Genomic DNA, 24586 nt, shown 5'->3' with positions numbered 1-24586 from the left:
TGACCTAACTACTGTTTTTAAACTACAGTTAGCTAACAAAAACATACGTATGTGCCGTGTGTAGTTTAGAACAAAATTACCTAGCAAAAAAAAAAACATGCATTGATGATGTCCAAGAAAGCGTTAGTGTAGTGAACAAAAGCCAGCTAGCTTGCCAACTAGCTAGCCTTGCTAACAACACACCATAATGTGATTAGGTAACGTTAATGTTACCCGACATCTTTCAATACAATTCTTACAGATGGTTGTGAAAGTTTCGCTTATTACGCATAACAGGTCAAATTAACATATTGACAAGTTGTGGGAAAATGCTAACGTTAGAAAGCACAATTTAGGTATGTCATTCTGAAATGTCCTCGTCGTTCAATGACAAAGACAATATATTTAGTAAACTTACCATCAGTAATTTAATTTATTACAGTATGTTGTGTCATCCACTGCTACTTTCGTTCAATACCGATTAATTTGCATATTTTAGAAATATTATTTGTAGCCACGCTGCTGTTCAGGTCGTGTATTCGGTTGATGTGTGCTGCTGCACAGCTGTAGCAAAAAGGGATGCGTTCCAGGTTGTATTCATCACCAGTAGCGCGCACTTGTATGGTCTTTGTGGCTCATGGACTTGGCAAATCTGATCAACTGCGCAGCGTGGCTACGTTATAAACGGACTGGAACGTAACCAGTCGCTCTGGGGGAGTTTTTTTCCCCTTCTAAATCCTCCCAACGAACTGGGCAACAGACTGCAGAAATCTTAGAACATTCTGCTAACTATAGACTCGGAGTCAGAGGGTTAAACCCAAACTCATAATGTCATACTGACGATAACTGTAAATAATTATTCAGGCCAAAAACGTCGTTTAATGTAAGTTTCTATATTATAACTTTGTTCTGTAGCCTACTTTTTTGTACTTCAATTTGATGGCGACTCACTGCACTGACAAATGTAACACATCCCTGCACATTATACCATTGGAACTGTGGCTCTTTATATTTACTATTGAGATGTGTTTTTACTGCCATTTAAAATAGACAAAGATGTTAAGGATATTGTTCTCTGCTCAATGTAGGCCTGAATGGTTATGGCTAAAGATTGCCAACGCAATGGAAGTTGTATCCCACCTGTTAAGCAAATGGGGTCTTCTTTTCTGGTCTTTATTTGATTATGATTTACATTACATTACATTACATTTAAGTCATTTAGCAGACGCTCTTATCCAGAGCGACTTACAAATTGGTGCATTCACCTTATGATATCCAGTGGAACAACCACTTTACAATAGTGCATCTAAATCTTTTACTCTCCAGTCAGAATACATGTATACAATACAGGAATACAGTACCAGTCAAATGTTCAGACACACCTACTCATTCAAGGGGTTTTCTTTATTTTATATATTGTAGAATAATAGTGAAGACATCAAAACTATGAAATAGCCCATATGGAATCATGTAGTAACCAAGAAAATGTTTAACAAATCAAAATATATTTTATATTTGAGATTCTTCAAAGTAGCCACCCTTTGCCTTGATGACAGCTTTGCATACGATGGCATTCTCTCAACCAGCTTCATGAGGTAATGCATTTGAATTAACAGGTGTGCCTTGTTAAACCTGTTGGGGCTAGGGGGCAGTATTTTCACAGCCGGATAAAAAACGTACCCGATTTAAACTGGTTACTACTCTTGCCCAGAAATGAGAATATGCATATAATTAGTAGATTTGGATAGAAAACACTCTAAAGTTTCTAAAAGTGTTTGAATGGTGTCTGTGAGTATAATAGAACTCATATGGCAGGCCAAAACCTGAGAAGATTCCATACAGGAAGTGCCCTGTCTGACAATTTGTCGTCCTTCTGTTGCATCTCTATCGAAAATACAGCATCTGTGCTGTAACGTGACATTTTCTAAGGCTTCCATTGGCTCTCAGAAGGCGCCAGAAAGTGGAATGGGGTGTCTGCTGTCTCTGGGCGAAGAACAGCAGGAGAATTTGTGAGTGGTCAGCCTGGGGACAGTGAGACTGAGAGGCGCGTTCACGAGAATTCTAAATTTTTTTCTTTCAGCCTTTGAATGAATACAACGTCGCCCGGTTGGAATATTATCGCTATTTTACGAGAAAAATAGCATAAAAATGGATTTTAAACAGCATTTGACATGCTTCGAAGTACGGTAATGGAATATTTTGACATTTTTTGTCACGAAATGCGCCCGCGTGTCACCCTTCGGATTGTGACCTCAACGCACGAACAAAACGGAGCTATTTCAATATAACTATGGATTATTTCGAACCAAAACAACATTTGTTGTTGAAGTAGAAGTCCTGGGAGTGCATTCTGACGAAGAACAGCAAAGGTAATCCAATTTTTCTAAAGTAATTCTGAGTTTGGTGAGTCCCAAACTTGGTGGGTGTCAAAATAGCTAGCTGTGATGGCCGAGCTATGTACTCAGAATATTGCAAAATGTGCTTTCGCCGAAAAGCTATTTTAAAATCTGACACCGCGATTGCATAAAGGAGTTCTGTATCTATAATTCTTAAAATAATTGTTATGTATTTTGTGAACGTTTATCATGAGTAATTTAGTAAATTCACCGGAAGTTTTCACTGGGTTTGCTAGTTCTGAACGTCACATGCTAATGTAAAAAAGCTGGTTTTTGATATAAATATGAACTTGATTGAACAAAACATGCATGTATTCTATAACATAATGTCCTAGGAGTGTCATCTGATGAAGATCATCAAAGATTAGTGCTGCATTTAGCTGTGGTTTTGGTTTTTGTGACATATATGCTTGCTTTGAAAATGGCTGTGTGATTATTTTTGGCAGGGTACTCTCCTGACATAATCTAATATTTTGCTTTCGCTGTAAAGCCTTTTTGAAATCGGACAATGTGGTTAGATTAACGAGAGTCTTGTCTTTAAAATGGTGTAAAATAGTCATATGTTTGAGAAATTGAAGTTATAGCATTTTTGAGGTATTTGTATTTCGCGCCACGCGATTCCACTGGCTGTTGACTAGGGTGGGACCTCGCCCAGACAGGTTAAAAGTTCATTTGTGAAATTTCTTTAATTCTTAATGCGTTTGAGCCAATCAGTTGTGTTGTGACAACAAGGTAGGATTGGTATACATAAGATAGCCCTATTTGGTAAAAGACCAAGTCCATATTATGGCAAGAACAGCTGAAATAAGCAAAGAGAAACGACAGTCCATCATTACTTTAACACATGAAGGTCAGTCAATCTGGAAAATGTAAAGTACTTTGAAAGTTTCTTCAAGTGCAGTTGCAAAAACCATCAAGCGTTATGATGAAACTGGTTTGCATGAGGACCGCCACAGGAAAGGAAGACCCAGAGTTACCTCTGCTGCAGAGGATAAGTTCATTAGAGTTAACTGCACCTCAGATTGCAGCCCAAATAAATGCTTCACAGAGTTCAAGTAACAGACACATCTCAACATCAACTGTTCAGAGGAGACTACGTGAATCAGGCCTTCATGGTCAAATTGCTGCAAAGAAACCACTACTAAAGGACACCAATAAGAAGAGACTTGCTTGGGCCAAGAAACACAAGCAATGGACATTAGACCCGTGTAAATCTGTCCTTCGGTCTGATGAGTCCTTTTTTGAGATTTTTGAATCCAACCACCGTGTCTTTGTGAGACGCAGAGTAGGTGAACGGATGATCTCCTCGTGTGGTTCCCAACGTGAAGCATGGAGGAGGTGTGATGGTGCTTGCTGGTGACACGGTCAGTGATTTATTTAGAATTCAATGCACACTTAACCAGCTTGGCTACCACAGCATTCTGCAGCGGTACACCATCCCATCTGGTTTGCGCTTAGTGGGACTATCATTTGTTTTTCAACAGGACAATGACGGAAAACACACCTCCAGGCTGTGTAAGGGCTATTTGACCAAGAAAAAGAGTGATGGATTTGTTGAACACTTTTTGGGTTACTACATGATTCCATATATTATTTCATAGTTTTGATGTCTTCACTATTATTTTACAATGTAGAAAATAGTAAAAATAAAGAAAAATGCTGGAATGAGTAGGTGTCCAAACTTTTGACTGGTACTGTATATAGATAAATACTGAACAAAAATACAAATGCAACATGCAACAATTTTACAGAGTTACAGTTCATATAAGGAAATCAGTCAATTGAAATAAATAAATTAGGCCCTACCCTATAGATTTCACATGACTGGGCTGGGGCACAGCCATGGGTGGACATAGGCTCACCAACTGGGGAGCTAGGCCAAGCCAATCATAATGAGTTTTTCCCAACTAAAGGGCTTTATTACAGACAGAAATACTGTGCTCTTCAGTTTCATCAGTTGTCCGGTTGGCTGGTCTCCCACAATCCCGCAGCTGAAGAAGCCGGATGTGAAGGTCCTGGGTGGATGTGGAGGTCCAAATTTTCTATAATGATGTTGGAGGCAGCTTATGGTAGAGAAATTAACATTCAATTATCTCTGGTGGACATTCCTGCAGTCAGCAGGCCAATTGCACACTCCCTCAAAACTTGAGACATCTTTGGCATTGTGTTGTGTGACACAACTGCACATTTTAGAGAGTGGCCTTTTATTGTCCCCAGCACAAGGGGCACCTGTGTAATGATTATGCTGTTTAATCAGCTTCTTGATATACCACACCTGTCAGATGGATGGATTATCTTGGCAAAGGAGAAATGCTCACTAACAGGGATGTAAACTAATTTGTACACAAAATGAGAGAAATAACATTTCTGGGATAATTTATTTCAGCTCATGAAACACGGGACCAACATTTCACATGTTGCTTTTATATTTTTTGTTAAGTGTAAGTTGAATGGACTCACTGTGTGCAATAGTGTTTAACATGATTTTTCAATGACTACCTCATCTCTGTACCCCACACAGAATTATCTTTAAGGTATCTCAGTCGAGAAGTGAATTTCAAACACAGATTCAACCACCAAGACTATGGAGGCTTTCCATTGTCTCGCAAAAGCCACCTATTGGTAGATGGGGGAAATGCACATTGAATATCCCTTTGAGCATCGTGAAGTTATTACACTTTTGGAGGTGTATCAATTCACCCAGTCACTACAACGATACAGGCGTCCTTCCTAACTCAGTTGCCGGAGAGGAAGAAAACCGCTTAGGGATTTCACCATGAGGCCAATGGTGACGTTAAAACAGAGTTTAATGTCTGTGATCATTTTCTCCTAAGGATGGATCAACAACATTGTAGTTACTCCACTATACTAAACTTAGAGTGAAAAGAAGGAAGCCTGTACAGAATAAAAATATTCCAAAGCATGCTGGTTGCAACAAGGCACTAAAGTAATACTGCAAAAAATGTGGCAAAGCAAATTCACTTTTTGTCCCGAGTACAAAATGTTGTTTGGGATAAATCCAATAGAACACGACCAGTACGGAGAAAAAATGTATGAAATGTATGCATTCACTACTGTAAGTCGCTCTGGATAAGAGCATCTGTTAAATGACTAAAATGTAAAATGAGTACCAATCTCCATATTTTCAAACATAGTAGTGGCTGCATCATGTTATGCGTATGCTTGTAATTGTTAATAGACTGGGGAGTTTTTCCAGGATAAAAAAAATGAATTAAATAGAGCTAAGCACATGCAAAATCCTGGAGAAAAACCTGGTTCAATCTGCTTTCTACCAGACACTGGAAGATGAATTCCCCTTTCCCCGTACTGGTCCCCCGTGGGAATCGAACCCACAACCCTGGCGTTGCAAACACCATGCTCTACCAACTGAGACACACGGGACCTTAATGTCCCTGAGTGGCCTACTTACAGTGTTGACTTAAATCTACTTGAAAATCTTTGGAAAGACCTGAAAATGGTTGTCGGGCAATGATAAACAACCAATTTGACAGAGCTTAAGAATAGTGGGAAAACGTTGCACAATTTCGTTGAGTAAATCTCTTAGACATACCCAGAAAAACTCAGCGGTAATCGCTGCCAAAAGGTGCTTCTACAAAGTATTGACTCAGGGCTGTGAATACATACAGTTGAAGTCGGAAGTTTACATACATTTAGGTTGGATTCATTAAAACTCGTTTTACAACCACCACAAATTTCTTGTTAACAAACTATAGTTTGTTAAGTCTGTTAGGACATCTACTTTATGCATGACACAAGTATTTTTCCCAACAATTGTTTACAGACATATTATTTCACTTAATCACAATTCCAGTGGGTCAGAAGTTTACATACACTAAGCTGACTGTGCCTTTTAAACAACTTCGAAAATTCCAGAAAATGATGTCATGGCTTTAGAAGTTTCTGATAGGCTAATTGACATCATTTGAGTCAATTGGAGGTGTACCTGTGGATGAATTTCAAGGCCTACCTTCAAACTCAGTGCCTCTTTGCTTGACATCATGGGAAAATCAAAATAAATCAGCCAAGACCTAAAAAAAAAAAAATTGTAGACCTCCACAAGTCTGGTTCATCCTTGGGAGCAATTTCCAAACGCCTGAAGGTACCACGTTCATCTGTACAAACAATAGTACGCAAGTATAAACACCATGGGACCACGCAGCCGTCATACCGCTCAGGAAGAAGACGCGTTCTGTCTCCTAGAGATGAATGTACTTTGGTGCGAAATGCGCAAATCAATCCCAGAACAACAGCAAAGGACCTTGTGAAGATGCTGAAGGAAACGGGTACAAAAATCTATAGCCACAGTAAAACGAGTCCTATATTGACAAAATCTGAAAGGCCGCTCAGCAAGGAAAGAGCCACTGCTCCAAAACCGCCATAAAAAAGACAGACTACGGTTTGCAACTGCACATGGGGACGAAGATTGTACTTTTTGGAGAAATGTCCTCTGGTCTGATGAAACAAAAATAGAACTGTTTGGCCATAATGACCATCGTTACGTTTGGAAGAAAAAGGGGGAGGCTTGCAAGCCAGAGAACACCATCCCAACCGTGAAGCACGGGGGTGGCAGCATCATGTTGTAAGGGTGCTTTCCTGCAGGAGGGACTGGTGCACTTCACAAAATAGATGGCATCATGAGGAAAGAAAATTATGTGGATATATTGAGGTAACATCTCAAGACATCAGTTAGGAAGTTAAAGCTTGGTCGCAAATGGGTCTTCCAAATGGACAATGACCCCAAGCATACTTCCAAAGTTGTGGCAAAATGGCTTAAGGACAACAAAGTCAAGGTATTGGAGTTTCCATCACAAAGCCCTGACCTCAATCCCATAGAAAATTTGTGGGCAGAACTGAAAAAGCGTGTGCGAGCAAGGAGGCCAACAAACCTGACTCAGTTACACCAGCTCTGTCAGGAGGAATGGGCCAAAATTCACCCAACTTATTGTGGGAAGCTTGTGGAAGGCTACCTGAAAAGTTTGACCCAAGTTAAACAATTTAAAGGCAACGCTACCAAATACTAATTGAGTGTATGTAAACTTCTGACCCACTGGGAATGATGAAAGAAATAAAAGCTGAAATCATTCTCTCTACTATTATTCTGACATTTCTCATTCTTAAAATAAAGTGGTGATGCTAACTGACCTAAGACAGGGAATGTTTACTAGGATTAAATGTCAGGAATTGTGAAGAACTGAGTTTAAATGTAGTTGGCTAAGGTGTATGTAAACTTCCGACTTCAACTGTATGTAAATGAGATCTGCATTTCATTTTCAATAAATTGCCAAACATTTCTAAAAACATGTTTTCACTGTCATTATGGGTGAGAAAATGTATACATTTAATCAATTCTGAATTCAGGCTGTAACAACAAAATGTGGAATAAGTCAAGGAGTATAAATACTTTGAGGGCACTGTATCATTAATCCAAAAATGGATGTCGCAACTGCCAATTGCCCCATTAACGGTTTGAATATGTTAAACACAATCTTTGTCACAATCACTGATTAGACATGGATGGATAATAAATCTACAATGTACAAAAGATTAGGAACACCTGCTCTTTCCATGACAGACTGACCAGGTGAAAGCTATGAGCCTTTATTGATGTCACTTGTTAAATACACTTCCAATCAGTGTAGATGAAGGAGAGGAGACAGGTTAAAGGATTTTAAGCCCAGATACAATTCAGACATGGATTGTGCATGTGTGCCATTCAGAGGGTGAATGGGCAAGACAAAATATTTAAGTGCCACTGAACGGGGTATGGTAGATTTGAGTGTGTCAAGAACTGCAATGTTGCTGAGTTTTTCCACTCAACAGTTTCCTGTGTGTGTCACTCAGTCTCCCGAGTGGTGCAGCGGTCTAAGGCACTGCATCTCAGTGCAAGAGGCGTCACCTTGTTAGAATCCAGGCTGTGTCACATCCAGCTATTATTAGGATTCCCATAGGGTGGCGCACAATTGGCCCAGCATAGTCCGGGTTTGGCCAGAGTAGGCCGTCATTGTAAATAAGAATTTTTCTTAACTGACTTGCCTAGTTAAATAAAGGTTAAATTAAATAAAAAACATTTAAATGGTCCACCACCCAAAGGACATCCTGACAACTATGGGAAGAAGCATTAACAGAAACATTCGCCAGGATCCCTGTGGAACGCTTTTGACACCTTGTAGTCCATGCCCCGACAAATTGAGGCTGTTCTTAGGGCAAAGGGGTGCAACGTAATATTAGGAAGGTGTTCCTTATGGTTTTGTACACTGAGTGTATGTAGCATGGGCATGGCACAATTGATTTTACCCATTCAAATTTCCAAAAGATGTAGTGTAAAATCTTATTAAGTCAACATAAAAAAATATATATAAACAATGCATGAGCAAACATTACTTTGCTTGTGACAACTACAGTTTCAAGATCCTCTTACTTTATAATCAAAAAGACAAATCATACACTCAGTTAAAATAAAGTTATCAATAAGAATCCAACAGATGACCAGTTGACTGGTTTATTTTGTTTATTAATGTATTTTGATTGAAATACCATTCATACAAAAGTAACACCCAATAAGGAAAAAATGTCAACAAATGTTGCCCTTGAACTACTACATCCAAAACACATATTTAAGGCATTTGAATGAATGATAGAATGTTTAACACAGGGAAAATTAAAAGCTTACAACAATGGTCAGTTTCATGTCAAATACTTAAATGGTTTACGATCATGTAATATTTACATAATATACAATGCTGTGGTTTCTAGATTTGGAAAGTTTTCAAATGTTTAGAAGGGCTACATGGATCACACATGGCTAAAGGTATCCCATGTTATTATTAAAGTCTAAGTGATAATATGTTTAGAAGGTTAGGCAGAGTAATGGATTAGCAAGCAGAAGAAAAAAGAGAAGAAAAAAAACGGGTCAATATGGATTCCTAAAACTGTCAATGACAGCCCATTCCACTTCTTCAGAGTCAGGAATTTATTCCATTGTCAAAAGCTTACATTTCACTTTGTAACATGAACTGAAACTTTTGTAATTGCATTCAGGGCACATAAGACATTTAAACAACTATATACAATTGAACATGGAGGCTATTACAAATTAGTGCTCTACGGAAAGGAGCTCATCTCTAATAGTATCAATGAACTGCAGTTCTGACCAGATATAAAATGTTAAAATAGGAGGAAATCTGTAAATATAATCTAAACCTTTTCACGAACCAGGTTGTAGGCCAAACATTTCTGAGAAGACATGGGGTAAAAACACAGTTAAGCATCTTGTGAGCCAATCAAAAACTTTAAACGATTAAGATGGAACACACAATTGCTTGATGACTGCAAACAGCACCAGAAAAAAAACATTTCTATGACATTACTGAGTTCATTGGACAATTGAACACAATCAGTGAGGCAGGAGGTATTTTCTATGTCCATTGTCAAACTTGTCTTTTTACATTTAGTTAGTGTGAGGATTTTGAGGGTGGGAAAAATACTTATGGTCCAGCAGCATGAGACTTTTGATGTTCCTCTAGAAGATGTGGGAAAGCAAATGCTTTGTCACACTCTGTGCATTCATATACAACTTGTCCAACATGACTTTCTTGATGCTGCCTGAGAAGAGACAGTCGACTGAATGATTTGTAGCACATGTCACAACGGTGGTCTCCTCCAGATTCCTGTTCGGTGTGCACTTTCATATGCAATGACAGGTCGTGTGCCGAGGTTAATGTTTTGGGGCAAACTGAGCACTTGTACTGGCTCTCACTGTCCGTGGCTTTGTATGTCGGGTGGGCTCGTTCAGTGCCAAACTTATGTTGTCTTCGCTCATGGTCTCTGAGATATCTCTTCAGAGCAAAGGTCTTTCCACAAGACTGGCACTTGAATGGCCGTTCATTGTGATGCTCTTTGTTTAGATGCTGCTGGAGACTACCGCGAGAAGAGAATCGCATTAAGCAGACAGTACAATTAAAGAAGTCCTCCCCAACATCCACCTCGTCCTCCATTGACTGTCTATTAGACAGATGTGGGCGTTCATGGTCTGTAACAGCATGTTGCCGACGTGCACAGTGATGCTGGGGGAAATCACTGCCCAAGAAGCTCTGACCACACTCAGTGCACTCGTATTGTGTTGCAGCAGTCAGATGGCTCCGCTCATGTTCAGCAAGCTTGCTTTTGGTGGGAAATGTCAACTTGCAAACACTGCAATCAAACGTGTTCTCAGAGTGTATTGAAAGGTGACTTGCCAATTCTATGGCATGAGCAAACCTGTGAGGGCAAATTGGGCATTTGTAAATTGTTCTCTTCTCTGAAACAGTTTCCCAAGCATTTGTCACCGAGCCTCCTTTCAGAGCTTCTACGGCAGCCTCATCGTCACCGTGTTTATTTAAATGACTGACAAAATTGTGACGGTAGTTGAAACTCATGTGGCATTGATTGCACCGATACACGTATGATTGTGGTATTTGGTAGTGACTGAGCCCGTGCTTATTTAAGTGAGACGCTTGCAAGAAATGCTTATTACATTCATGGCATGAATAAGGTCGCTCTCTGGCAGCCATGCACCCATGCTCAGACAGTTGCTCTGGTTCTTTGAAACGTTCATTACAAACCCCACAACGATATTGAAGGTGCTTCATTGTAGAGGAAGAGGCAGTAGGAGAGGGGGATGCAGTCCTCTCTGGTGGAACATCCTCTGTCTCAGTGTGGATTTTCCGGTGCTCTGCCCGACTCATCTTGCAGGAGAATGTGCGATCACATATATCACAAGGGAAATTGTCATCGCGGTGGGTGCCCATGTGCTCTGCCAGCTGCGAGGGCCCTGTGAAGCTGAGCGGGCACTTGGAGCAACGGTGTTGACGGCTCTTTCCATGAGTATGCTTGTGTTTGCGTAAGGCAAAGAGTGAGACAAAGCCTCTGCCACATATTTGACACTGATACTCAGACTTGTGGCTCCGAAGGTGCTGTTGCAGTTGTCCTGCCTGGAAAAAACATTTGCCACATTCTGCACACTCATGGGGTTTTTCACCGAGGTGACAGCGTTGGTGATCCTCAAGGCTTTCTGATGTGGTGAACGTTTTCCCACAGACATGGCAGGGGAAGTAGTCTGCAGAGTCAGAGTCATTGTCCTCATTAGCATCATTTTCATCTTCATCATTACTTGCATTACTTCCTCCATCCACATCAACTTCCATGTCAAATTCCTCTTTCACTGCAGTCTCCTTTTCCTTCACGTGGTTAACAACATCCATGTTCTTCTGGGTTTGATGCTTCATCCTAATATGTTTAACAAGTGAACTTCTGATTGAATAGTTCTTGTTACAGACATGGCATGTATGAATTAGTTCTTTTGAATGAGCTTGGCTTTGATGGTTTTCTAAAGATTGACTGGTCCAAAACCTTTGTTGACACTCTTTGCAGACAAATGGTCTATTTGAGTCATGACAAGTTCTATGGATGTCAAGGTCAGAAGGACAGGGAAAAGTCTGTGGGCATTCTGGGCAAGAAAAGGTCTTCTCATTCCAGTGGCCTCTCATATGCCTTGCTAGGTCTGAAGGATTAGCAAACGTCTTACCACAAGGCTGGCAGAATTTCTTTTTTCTTTCTAGCTCCTCACGCCCATGGTCCTCTAAATGGCTGATGAGCAGAAGCCCATCTGTGAAACTTCTATCACACTCTGAGCACTGGTACTTGTTGCCTGGGACTTGTTGACCACTATGTCTTCTATCATTGGAAGATCTTCCTTTGCCTTGATTTCCAGAGGAATTCTGCAGTGTTAAATCCTTCAAGTCATCTTTGCAGGAGAAATTAGTCTGCAAAACCCCAGTGCCTGTTGTTTTGGAACCTTGGTTGAAGACTAGGACAGTCTCTTTAAGAGTAGGATCCAGCTCTGAAGTAATTACAGAGTCAGTGTTAACTTCTTCCTTCGTGACCTTTACAAGTCTACATTTCCTTACATGTGTCCGACATAAGTTTTTGTTCCAAAAGCCTTTATTGCATTTCTTGCAGTTGAATGGGTACTCTCCTAAATGTGTATGCATGTGTCTGGCAAATCCACCCTTATTTCCAAAGTGCAAGTTGCACTGTGGACATTTAATGGGTTTGTTCATATCATTTGGATCACTGTCTTGATCAAGCATGGGATTGTTATCACTATTCTGCCAAGTGTCACCATATCCTTCATCCATAGGCTCCTCTTTTATGTTCACCATGCCAGACAACTGCTCCTGTAGAGGTGAAGCCTGATTTGTTGGAGTGTCTCTGTGCGTGTTGAGAAAGTGTTGCTGGAGCTGTGAGAACAGCAAGAAGCGGGCACTACAATTAGCACAGGAGAACCCTTTTGGGGGACTGCAAGCAGTGGACTCAGTTCGACCACGGGCAGGTGATTTACACTTGACAACACATGTCAGTTGATGGTTCTCGAGTTCGTCTTGCGAAAATACGTCGCCACATCTGTCACAAAGCACTCTGTCAAGAGGTTCCCCTTTGCACCTGTTGAAATGGCGCTGCAGGTAGTCCCTACGGATAAATCTTTCACCACAATTAGAACATCCAAAAGGTTTCTCCCCTGTATGCAAGCGGGTGTGCACCCTCAATTGCTCACCACTTTTGAAAAGGCGAGGGCAAAAAGTACATTTGAATTTGCGTTTGTCTTTATATTGCAGCTGGATCCTCTGTAGAAGTCGGTTTGTCTCTCTAGATGGTGGGCTTGTAACATTTAGCTTTTCTGAAAGCTTTGTTTTTGCGTAAATTCTTTGACATGCACCGATGTTTATATGTCTCTTAAGTGATTTTTCATGAGTAAATGAACTGACGGTTCTTATAGCATGTGACATGGCAATATGTCGGGCCATAATGCTGTGAGAGGGGAAGATCTTTGAACATATGCTGCAGTCAAACCCTTGTTGCGTTCCTGAATCGGTAATGTTCAGGTTATTTTGCCAGCCCCTTCCAACATCTGCAAGACTAATTTTGGCAATGCGAACCTCTAAACGTTGTCTTTTCCCTTTGCAGCGACTCTGGTGCAGTTTTAGATGATCATGTCTGGAGAAACAGCTGTCACAGGCCTTACAGCGATATGGCTTGACCTCTGTGTGCGTTAGGATGTGCCGCCTTAAGTTTCGGGATTTCATGAAGATTTTTGTGCAGATATTGCACTTATATTCACCAAGGCTGATACTTGGTGGCTTTTCTCTATTAACACCATCACAGAAAGCTTCATGCTGTAAGCATCGTGACTGGATTCCATAGCTGTGACCACAGTGCATGCATGGATATGATCTTTCTCCAGTGTGTGACCCAATATGTCTCAGGAGAAAACTTCTGTACTTGAACTTGCTTGGACAGTGGGGGCATTTGTGCTGCAACTTGTCCCTGCTACTGGTCCTAATTTCTATGGTGTTTTTTTGCAAGGGCTTGGCAGAGTTGCAAGTCTTCTCATGGAAATTCCGATTATCACTCCTTGTAAAGTACTTTCCACAATTCTTGCAAGGATGCATGTTTGAGTTGCCAGAATTGCTGGTGTTTTTTTGCAAGGGCTTTACAGAGTTGCAAATCCTCTCATGGACATCTCGATTATAATCCTTTGAAAACTTCCTCCCACAATTCCTACAAGGATGCCAGATAGTGCTGACTGGCTCTATAGATTTTATGTTTGAGCCATTGCAAAGTCTTTCATGTAACTTGCGCCTTTGTCTGTAACATTTACCACATTTTGGACAGGGGGTTACTGTATTTTGCATGTGGCCATTGTGGTGGAGTAATAAACGGGGCAATTTTTCAAATTCCCGAGGACAGTATGAACATTTGTATACTTTCCTTATTCTTGTCACCAAAGATTTTGATGAGACATCTTCACTTTCTTTGATAGTGGGCAGTTCTTGCTTGCTTTGTGGACCTGGACACTTTTCTTGGTGCAACTGGAGATACTCTTTTCGACGAAAAGGTTCTCCACAACTCTGACAAGAAAATGGTTTCTCCCCTGTATGAATGCGTATATGACGCACCAAAGATGTGCGGGAAGAGAAGAGGCGTTTACAAAACGGACACTGACTTGAAGAGGACTCCGATACATGGTTTAGGCAGTGACTACTCAGTTCTGTGCCACTGTGAAAGACCTCTGGGCATATGGGGCACCCCAACTTTTCTTCCTCTTCCTGCTCTTTGACTGGTGGCAAGGACCCAAGCGGCTCAAGTTTTGAGGGGTGCCTCTGTTTTTTCTCTTTGAGTGGTTGCTCTTGCTGAAGTTTGTGATGTGATGCCATATGTCGAAGAAGATACACTGGGTACTGGAACTGCGATGGGCAGTCTGGGCACTGAAGCATGCCCTTTTTGATGTGAGATTGCCTGTGTTGAATCAAGTCCCCAATGGTAGGAAGTATCTTCTTGCAAACAGTACACTGTATCCTTCTCTGGTGCACTTTTTTGTGAGCAACAAGATGGATTTCTTTCCCAAAACGTTTTCCACATTCCAGGCAGCGATATGGTTTGTCACCCATGTGCATACTACAGATGTGTTTCTTCAGGGAATATGAAGTGTTAAACCACTTTCCACAGAAGAGACAGGAAAAGGGCTGGCTGCTGGCTTCACTGGAGAGTGGACCGTCTTTGGGCTCCTCAATACTAGCCATGGACTTGTTAGAAATGGGAATTATGCTTGAATACCTGAACTTGATCTTTTTTCCAGTGTTTTCAAACAACTTATGTTTCCTCATGTGTCTGTACTTTCCAGAAGAATGAGCAAAAACGGCCGGACAGTAGTTGCATTTGAGACCCGGATTATTTTGATTCAGTGCTGTTTTCAGTGGCGGCTTTTGTGTTTCTTTCTGGGCCACGTTTTCCTGGCGTTCAGCTTTGGTCCTTGAAGTCTCATTGTGTATATATTCCTTGAGGCACACCAGTCTTATGTGTCTATGTCGGTTAGAAGCATTAGTAAAGGTGGTGGTGCAGAAGGGGCATCGAAATTTCATGTCAACTTTCCCTGAGCTTCCATGTATAAAGTCTTTAATGCACTGCTCGCGCAAATGGCGGGATCGGTTGTAGGAATATTTGAAAAGGCGTGGGCAAAGAGGGCACTTGAATTTCTCATTCGTCTCAGCTCCTTTGCATCTTTTCTTGTGCCTGCTAAAATTGCTTGAATAATTGAATGTCATCAGGCATTTCTGACACTTATATGACCTATATGTGTTCTGACACTTAGGCCGAACGTTATATGACCTAGTTTTTGTATGGTGTACATTGTATCCGTGCTTGTAAAGTTTTGCACTGCTTGCAAAGCTTTTCCCACAAATACGACAAACATGCTCCTTGCAAATGTCCACTAGCTTCACAAAACAATCTGGAAGATTGGCATAGGGGCTGTTTGGTGGGAGGACATATGGATGTACAGTTCCCTTTTTGTAAATGCTGATACGTGGGGTTGTTTGAATCTGTTTAACAGGAACTTGTGAACTTCGACTCCGGCATTTCTTTTCACATAAATGTCTGTTCAGACTACGACATTGTGAAACGTTACAGCCACACCTATGACACTTGTGTTCAGTTCTACCCGAGTGGCTCTGCACATGCTTGCTGTAATCACACAGTCTGTAAAATGTCTGTGTGCAGTATCTACATTTGTGCAAAGCATGCCCGGTTGATTTTCTCTTCTGGGGTTTCATATTAGAAGAGAGTTGTGCATTTTCATCAATAATACCACACTGATGTTTCTTGGCTAGTGAATCACATGTCAAGTAAGTACCACAGGTCTGACAAAAATTGAATTTGTTCTCAGAGTGGTTACAATGGTGGTGCTCAATTAGATGGTCTATACTTTGTGTGGCCTGTTGGCACGCTGCACACTGATAAGCCCCATCTGTGTCATTTTTTAGTTCGGAGTTCCTGAGCAGTACAATAGGGTGCATGCATTTCCTCATATGCAGTGAGGATTTCAACTGAGCTGCTTGGTCCTCAAAATCCCTCTCGTCTTCAATGTTAGCAATAGTTGAATCTCCTCCCTCCTGGTTCAACTCAGTTGAATCAATAGACCCGGTCTCCCCCCTTTCCTGATTACCCTCGGTGTCACTCATACAATCTTCTCTTGACAATGGTTCACCGTAGCATTCACTTAGCACTGGGGGTTCTTGCTCATCATCTGCCGTGAATACCTTATGAAATGTCTCTCTTGTGTTTTCAAGACCAGCTCTCACAAGGTCTGGTGGCTCGATATGGCGCATTAGGTTCTGTTGGGATGCCTGGTCCTCTTCCAAACAAGACAATACATTTGACTCATCGATAGGTCTTAGCCACTCATTTTCAATACAGGACTTTTGTTCAATTCCAGAGTTGTTCAGACCTAAACAACGCTCCAAAAAATCAAAGCTACTGTGATCCTCTTTCCCTCCACTTCCACGAATGGAATCACTTGCACTTTCCTCATAGGTTGAGTTTGTACTTTGCGTGCCACTACTAACGATCTCCTGAAATCTAGTTGTTTTCAGCGATTGATTTCCAGGGAATTCCAAACAAGACTCAAACGTTTGATTGCTACCCCCTAGGCCTAATCCACAAATGACAGAGGAACTTTTGCCATTTTCTTGACCAGCAACCTTTAAAGAGTCATTATCCTTAACTGAATCCTGATATTCAAAGGCACAGGTATTATCATTCAGCTTGTGAGCAGAATCTTGAGCGTTGGATGCGTCGATACCCTGCGAGTCCATAGTTCCTTTGGATAATGAATGCTCTTCTTTCTCTTTAAAGCTCTCGCTTACGATGGTTCCTTCATTTTGGCCCTCTAGGCTACTGACATTTGAGTACCGATCCTCTTCCTCCATGCATCCCTCTTCTGCATTCTGTGCTTCATCATCCAGTTCCTCTTTTCTCTCATTCACTGAGGCAGTCAGACTTTCTTCGGCACCTGAGGGAGAGTCTGTGTGTTGACCATCTTGCTCCATGCAAGTCTCATCTTTCTCATGTGCTTCTCCATCCAGATGATCCTTTTCTCCCTCGTCCTCTGAAACAGATAGGCTTTCTGGAGCACCGGAGGTCTCTGAGTATTTATTCTCTTGCATCATGAATGTCTCCTTTTCCTTCTCTGGTGGTTCATCTTGATCCTCCTCTACCTCACTCTCTGAAGTAGACATGCTTTCTGGGGAACCTGTGTTGGTCTTTGGGCTCTTCCATGCACATTCATTTTCCTTCTTGTCATCTGCAACCAGTGGAGAATCATTTGAACCATGTTTTAACATTTCACAAGAAGGCCCTGTCCTGTCAACATCGGACTCTGAGCAGCTACTAACATCTGAGTAGTCCTCTGCAATGGAAGGGTTCAATAAGTCACATTCTTGTTTAAGATCATGGGGGTTTAGGTCTGCACCTGAAGTTGAGAGGCAATTACTTGAACTAGCTGCTCTAGCTGGGGAAAAGAGGCTGTTGCTTGTGTGATTAAACTGACCTTCATGTTGTACTGGTTGACCCTCATCTTGCCAAACGACGTCATCATAGTATTTCTGTTGTACAAAATCAGAACTAGTATTGGAATTTGAGAAAAAGTTTGAACTCAAGTTCATGTCCGAGGAAATGTTTTCCGGTGAAACCACGGTGTTGGAAAGGTCACTATGCTCAATGAGACTTTCAAGGTGGTGCGACAAACTATCTTCAGAATCCAAAGGCACATTCAAAGTCCTTGAATCCGACGACAATGGCGGAAGGTTCCGAAAACAAGTGTTAAATCCTTGAGCCATGCTCGACCTCCACAGGTGACCTGGGAACACTGTTTTCCAAAACCCAATCCTGAAAGAGAATAAATATACATGACATTTTGAATATTGCACACTGATACCACATACAGTTCATTAAAATACCTTGGTAGAAGTGGGTATTGGTGATCAAATGTTAGCTGTACAAGGATAGTACACCATATTAAGGCAAATGTCTACATTTGTTATGCTATATTTCTTGTCACGTTTGTCTCTGCATGCAAAACAATTGGACCAAATACTCACCACCTGCTTTAGCATGTGTGCATGGGGTCCAGGTTGATGTGGGTAAGGCTACATTTACCCATGAAGCTAGAAAATAAAACAGAAAAGGTAATCAAATTTGGTCTTCTAAATGTTTTATGTTGATAGAAAGTAACACCAAGTCAGGGTGTCATTACATTTAACCATTTCTGAATGGGCCAATGTCATTGGAACAGAGCTTGCAGAGGTTCATGAGTCGATATACAAAAGGATTTCAAATTCACAAACTCCTCTGGCTCAGTATAGGCATTGTGGTGGCTGCAAAAGGATTGTCTTGATGTTTATTTTCCCATAGTTTGCAGACATTTTCCTTGGTGGAGGTAGGGTAGTCAATTTAGAAGCATTTGTGGAGCCCTGTACCCAAGCTGTACTTTGCCGGCCTGATTATGCATCCACCATAGTTGTTGGAACTGTGCTGGAAAGGACAATGTGAAAAGAAAATATCTAAGCCAGCACAGTCTTGGTTGGCACAGTAGAGAAAGGGGTATTAGGCTACACCATCAGTCTTTACTAGAGGGATCTACCAGCTAAGAGTAGTAGTAAGATGGCAATGTCCAGAAACAACCCAAAAGCTACAGTGCATTCGGAAAGTATTCAGACACTCATTTTGTTACATTACAGCCTTATTCTAAAATGGATTAAATCAACCCCCCCCCCTTAAATCTACACACAATACCCCATAATGACAAAACAAAAAAGGTTGTAATTTTTTTTATGTATATTTTATATAAAATATATATATGGTATATATATATATATACCCTATTTACATAAGTATTCAGACCCTTTGCTATGAGACTCAAAATTGAGCTCAGGTGCATCCTGTTTCCATTGAATATCCTTGAGATGTTTCTACAACTTGGAGTGCACCTGTGGTAAATTCAATTAATTGGACATGATTTGGAAAGGCACACACCTGTTTATATAAAGGTCCTACAGTTGACAGTGCATGTCAGAGCAAAAACCAAGCCATGAGGTCGAAGGAATTGTCCATAGGGCTCTAAGACAGGATTGTATCTAAGCACAGCATTGAAGGTCTCCAAGAAAATAATTGAGAAGAATGGCGCCAGAAAAGGTGGCTGCCATTTTACGGTCCCCTAACCAATTGTACTACTGTGTGTGTTTTTTTGCGTTATTTGTAACTTATTTTGTACAAAATGTTTCTGCCACCCTCTCTTATGAACAAAGAGTTTTCAGATATCAGGACAGCGATTACTCACCCCGTAGTGGAAGAAGATTGTTTCTTTAACCTCTCTTGGGTAGGGGGCAGTATTTTCACGTCCGGATGAAAAGCGTGCCCAAAGTAAACTGCCTGTTACTCAGGCCCAGAAGCTAGGATATGCATATAATTCGATAGAAAACTCTAAAGTTTCTAAAACTTAACATTATGTCTGTGAGTATAACAGAACTGATATGGCAGTTAAAACCCTGAGGACAAACCATCCCCCCCAAAACAAATTCAGCCTACCACTGTTTTCAATGGCTGTCACTTTTATTATAAGGCGAAATCCTCTCAGATTGCAGTTCTCAGGGCTTCCACTAGATGTCAGTCTTTAGAAAGAGTTCCCTGCTGTTTTTTGGAAAAATTAACCAGAAATTGTAGTTTTTCTAGGTGGCTCCCATTTTGGCTGTAGTGTTTCCAATCTAGTGGAAGAGAGCGTGTTCTTTGGTATTTTTCTCCAGTAAAGACAATAACGATTCTCCGTCTTAAATGTTATCGTTTATTTACGTATTAAGGGACCTAAGGTTTGATTATAAACGTTGTTTGGAAAAGTTTATTAGTAACGTTTGGGATTAATTTTGTATGCATTTTGATGGAGGGAAACTGGGTGGATTATTGACTGAAGCGTGCCAGCTAAACTGAGTTTTTATGGATATAAAGAAGGACATTATCGAACAAAAAGACCATTTGATGTATCTGGGACCTTTTGGAGTGCCAACAGAAGAAGATCAAAGGTAAGGCATTTATTTTATCGCTATTTCTGACTTTCGTGGCGCACCTCCCTGGTTGAAATATGTTTTTCATGCTTTTGTATGCGGGGCGCTGTCCTCAGATAATCGCATGGTGTCCTTTCGCCGTAAAGCCTTTTTGAAATCTGACACAGCGGCTGGATTAACAAGAAGTTAAGCTTTATTTTGATGTATTACACTTGTGATTTTATGAAAGTTAAATATTTATAATTCTGTAAGTTTGAATTTCACGCTCTGCAATTTCACCGGATGTTGGCCAGGTGGGACGCTACCGTCCCACCTGCCCATAAGAAGTTAACGAGTTGGACGCGAAGGATTTACTTCAGACGCCCGACAAGGCCCTTATCCCCGTCATTCGCAGGAGAAAGATGGAGATATCGGAGAAGTAGGTCTGGGTGCCTTGTAACGATACGACGGCGAATGGGTAATCTGCCTTTACCACCATTCCTATTAGCCAACGTACAATCATTGGATAATAAAATAGACTAACTACGATCACGTATATCCTACCAACGGGACATTAAAAAAAACTTTCATCGAGTCGTAGCAGAACGACGACATGAATAACATACAGCTGCCGGGTTTTATGCTTTTTCGGCAGGATAGAACAGCTGCCTCTGGTAAGACAAGGGGTGGCGGTCTGTGTAGATTTGTAAACAACAGCTGGTGGATAAAGTCTAAGGAAGTCTCAAGGTTTTGCTCGCCCAAGGTAGAATATCTTATGATGAGCTGTAGACCACACTATTTACCAAGAGTTTTTCATCTATATTCTTTGTAGCTGTCTATTTACCGCATCAAACCGATGCTGGGACTAGGACCACACTAAATGAGCTGTATACCACCATAAGCAAAAAGGATAACCCTCATCCAGAGGTGTAACTCCTAGTGGCCGGGGACTTTAATGCAGGCAAATTCAAATCTGTTTTACCAAATTTCTCCCAGCATGTTAAATGTGCAACCAGAGGGGGATTTTATTTAATTTTTTAATAAAAAATTTTTAAAAAACTCTAGACCACGTTTACTCCACACACAGAGACGCATACAAAGCTCTCCCTCACCCTCCATTTGGCAAATCTTACCATAATTCTATCCTCCTGATTCCGGCTTACAAGCAAAAACTAAAGCAGGAAGGACCGTGACTCAGTCAATAAGAAACTGGTCAGATGAAGCAGATGCTAAGCTACAGGACTGTTTTTCTAGACCAGACTGGAATATGTTCCGGGATTCTTCCGATGGCATTGAGTACACCACATCAGTCACTGGCTTCATCAATAAGTGCGTCGATGACGTCGTCCCCACACCGACTGTACGTACATACCCCAACCAGACGCCATGGATTATAGGCAACATTCGCACTGAGTTAAAAGGTAGAGGTGCCACTTTCAAGGAACGGGACTCTAACCCGGAAGCTTATAAGAAATCCCGCTATGACCTCCTACGAACCAAACAGGCAAAGCATCAATACATGACTAAGATTGAATCGTACTACACCGGCTCCGAGGCTCGTCGGACGTGGCAGGGCTTGCAAACTATTACAGACTACAAATGGAAACACAGCCGCGAGCTGCCCAGTGACACAAGCCTACCAGACGAGCTAAATTACTTATATGCTTGCTTCGAGGCAAGTAACACTGAAACATGCATGAGCGCATGAGCTGTTCCGGACGACTGTTTGGTCACGCTCTCCATAGCCAATGTGAGTAAGACCTTTAGAACTGGTCAACATTCAAAAAGCTGCAGGGCCAGATCGATTACCAGGACGTACTCGGAGCATTTGCGGACCAACTGGCAAATGTCTTTCTTGACATTTTCAACCTGTCGCTGACAGTCTAATACCAACATGTTTGAAGCAGACCACCATAGTCCCTGTGACCACGAATACGAAGTTAACCTGCCTAAATAACGACCGACCCGTAGCACTCACATCTGTAGCCATGAAGTGCCTTGAAAGGCTGGTCATGGCTCATATCAACACCAATTAATCTTGATGGTTGTACAGTCGTCTCAAATAAAACTGAAGGACCTCGGCATTACTCTGGACCCTGATCTCTCTTTTGACGAACATACAGTGGGGAGAACAAGTATTTGATAACATGCAAAATCGGCAGTGTTTCGTACTTACAAAGCAAGTAGAGGTCTGCAATTTATATCATAGGTACACTTCAACTGTGAGAGACGGAATCTAAAACAAAAATCCAGAAAATCACATTGTATGATTTCTAAGTAATTCATTTGCATTTTATTCCATGACATAAGTATTTGATACATCAGAAAAGCAGAACTTAATATTTGGTACAGAAACCTTTATTTGCAATTAGAGATCATACGTTTCCTGTAGTTCTTGACCAGGTTTGCACACACTGCCGCAGGGATTTTGGCCCACTCCTCCATACAGACCTTCTCCAGATCCTTCAGGTTTCGGGGCTGTCGCTGGGCAATACGGACTTCCAGCTCCCTCCGAAGATTTCCATTGGGTTCAGGTCTGGAGACTGGCTAGGCCACTCCAGGACCTTGAGATGCTTCTTACGGAGCCACTCCTTAGTTGCCCTGGCTGTGTGTTTCGAGTTGTTGTCATGCTGGAAGACCCAGCCACGACCCATCTTCAATGCTCTTACTGAGGGAAGGAGGTTGTTGGCCAAGATCTCGCAAAACATGGCCCCATCCATCCTCCCCTCAATACGGTGCAGTCGTCCTGTCCCCTTTGCAGAAAAGCATCCCCAAAGAATGATGTTTCCACCTCCATGCTTCACGGTTGGGATGGTGTCCTGGGGTTGTACTCATCCTTCTTCTTCCTCCAAACACGGCGAGTGGACTTTAGACCAAAAAGCTCTATTTTTGTCTCATCAGACCACATGACCTTCTCCCATTCCTCCTCTGGATCATCCAGATGGTCATTGGCAAACTTCAGACGGGCCTGGACATGCACTGGCTTGAGCAGGGGGACCTTGCGTGCGCTGCAGGATTTTAATCCATGACGGCGTAGTGTTACTAATGGTTCTTTGAGACGGTGGTCCCAGCTCTCTTCAGGTCATTGACCAGGTCTTGCCGTGTAGTTCTGGGCTGATCCCTCACCTTCCTCATGATCATTGATGCCCCACGAGGTGAGATCTTGCATGGAGCCCCAGACCGAGGGTGATTGACCATCATCTTGAACTTCTTCCATTTTTTAATAATTGCACCAAGTTGTTGCTTTCTCACCAAGCTGCTTGCCTATTGTCCTGTAGCCCATCCCAGCCTTGTGCAAGTCTACAATTTTATTCCTGATGTCCTTACACAGCTCTCTGGTCTTGGCCATTGTGGAGAGTTTGGAGTCTGTTTGATTGAGTGTGTGGACAGGTGTCTTTTATACAGGTAACGAGTTCAAACAGGTGCAGTTAATACAGGTAATGAGTGGAGAACAGGAGGGCTTCTTAACCTCTATGGGCTAGGTGGGACGCTTGCCAGTTGAATCCTGTGGCGCGTTATTCAAATCCTTAGATATGCTATTACTTCAATTTTTCAAAAATATGACTATTTTACACCATTTTAAAGATAAGACTATCGTTAATCTAACCACACTGTCCGATTTCAAAAAGGCTTTACAACGAAAGCAAAACATTAGATTATGTCAGCAGAGTACCGAGCCAGAAATAATCAGACACCCATTTTTCAAGCTAGCATATAATGTCACATAAACCCAAACCACAGCTAAATGTAGCACTAACCTTTGATGATCTTCATCAGATGACAACCCTAGGACATTATGTTATACAATACATGCATGTTTTGTTCAATCAAGTTCATATTTATATAAAAAAACCAGCTTTTTACATTAGCATGTGACGTTCAATTTTACACCACCCCGCAAACTTCCGGTGAATTTACTAAATTACTCACGATAAACGTTCACAAAAAACATAACAATTATTTTAAGAATTATAGATACAGAACTCCTCTATGCACTCGCTATGTCCGATTTTAAAATAGCTTTTCGGTGAAAGCACATTTTGCAATATTCTAAGTAGATAGCCCGGCATCACAGGGCTAGCTATTTACACACCCACCAAGTTTAGCCCTCACCAAAGTCAGATTTACTATAAGAAAAATGTTATTACCTTTGCTGTTCTTCGTCAGAATACACTCCCAGGACTTCTACTTCAATAACAAATGTTGGTTTGGTCCCAAATAATTCATAGTTATATCCAAATAGCGGCGTTTTGTTCGTGCGTTACAAGACACTATCCGAAAGGG

At 41.4% G+C, this 24586-nt stretch overlaps 1 protein-coding gene across 3 annotated transcripts in view; it reads right to left on the bottom strand.

Annotated features, from left to right (window-relative positions):
* LOC106605599 (zinc finger protein 1035) overlaps positions 1–24586 on the bottom strand; it is a 64397-nt gene that overhangs the window by 12976 nt on the left and 26835 nt on the right. The window contains exons 2-3 of one of the 3 annotated variants that reach the window (XM_014201419.2): positions 18368–18433; positions 8887–18155 (exon numbers count right to left, since the gene is read on the bottom strand). The exons of 1 other annotated variant lie outside the window; for it this stretch is intronic. In XM_014201419.2, the coding sequence (XP_014056894.2) occupies positions 9881–18106 (8226 nt within the window). In that variant the 5' untranslated portion in view covers positions 18107–18155; positions 18368–18433 and the 3' untranslated portion in view covers positions 8887–9880. Of the gene's footprint in view, positions 1–397; positions 614–8886; positions 18156–18367; positions 18434–24586 lie in introns of those variants that run through there. One more of the 3 variants, XM_014201421.2, reaches the window with a different exon arrangement.

This window comes from Salmo salar, chromosome ssa05 (assembly GCF_905237065.1).
Source record: "Salmo salar chromosome ssa05, Ssal_v3.1, whole genome shotgun sequence".
In the NCBI taxonomy this organism is placed as follows: domain Eukaryota; kingdom Metazoa; phylum Chordata; class Actinopteri; order Salmoniformes; family Salmonidae; genus Salmo; species Salmo salar.
This window is presented reverse-complemented; position numbering and strand designations above follow the sequence as displayed.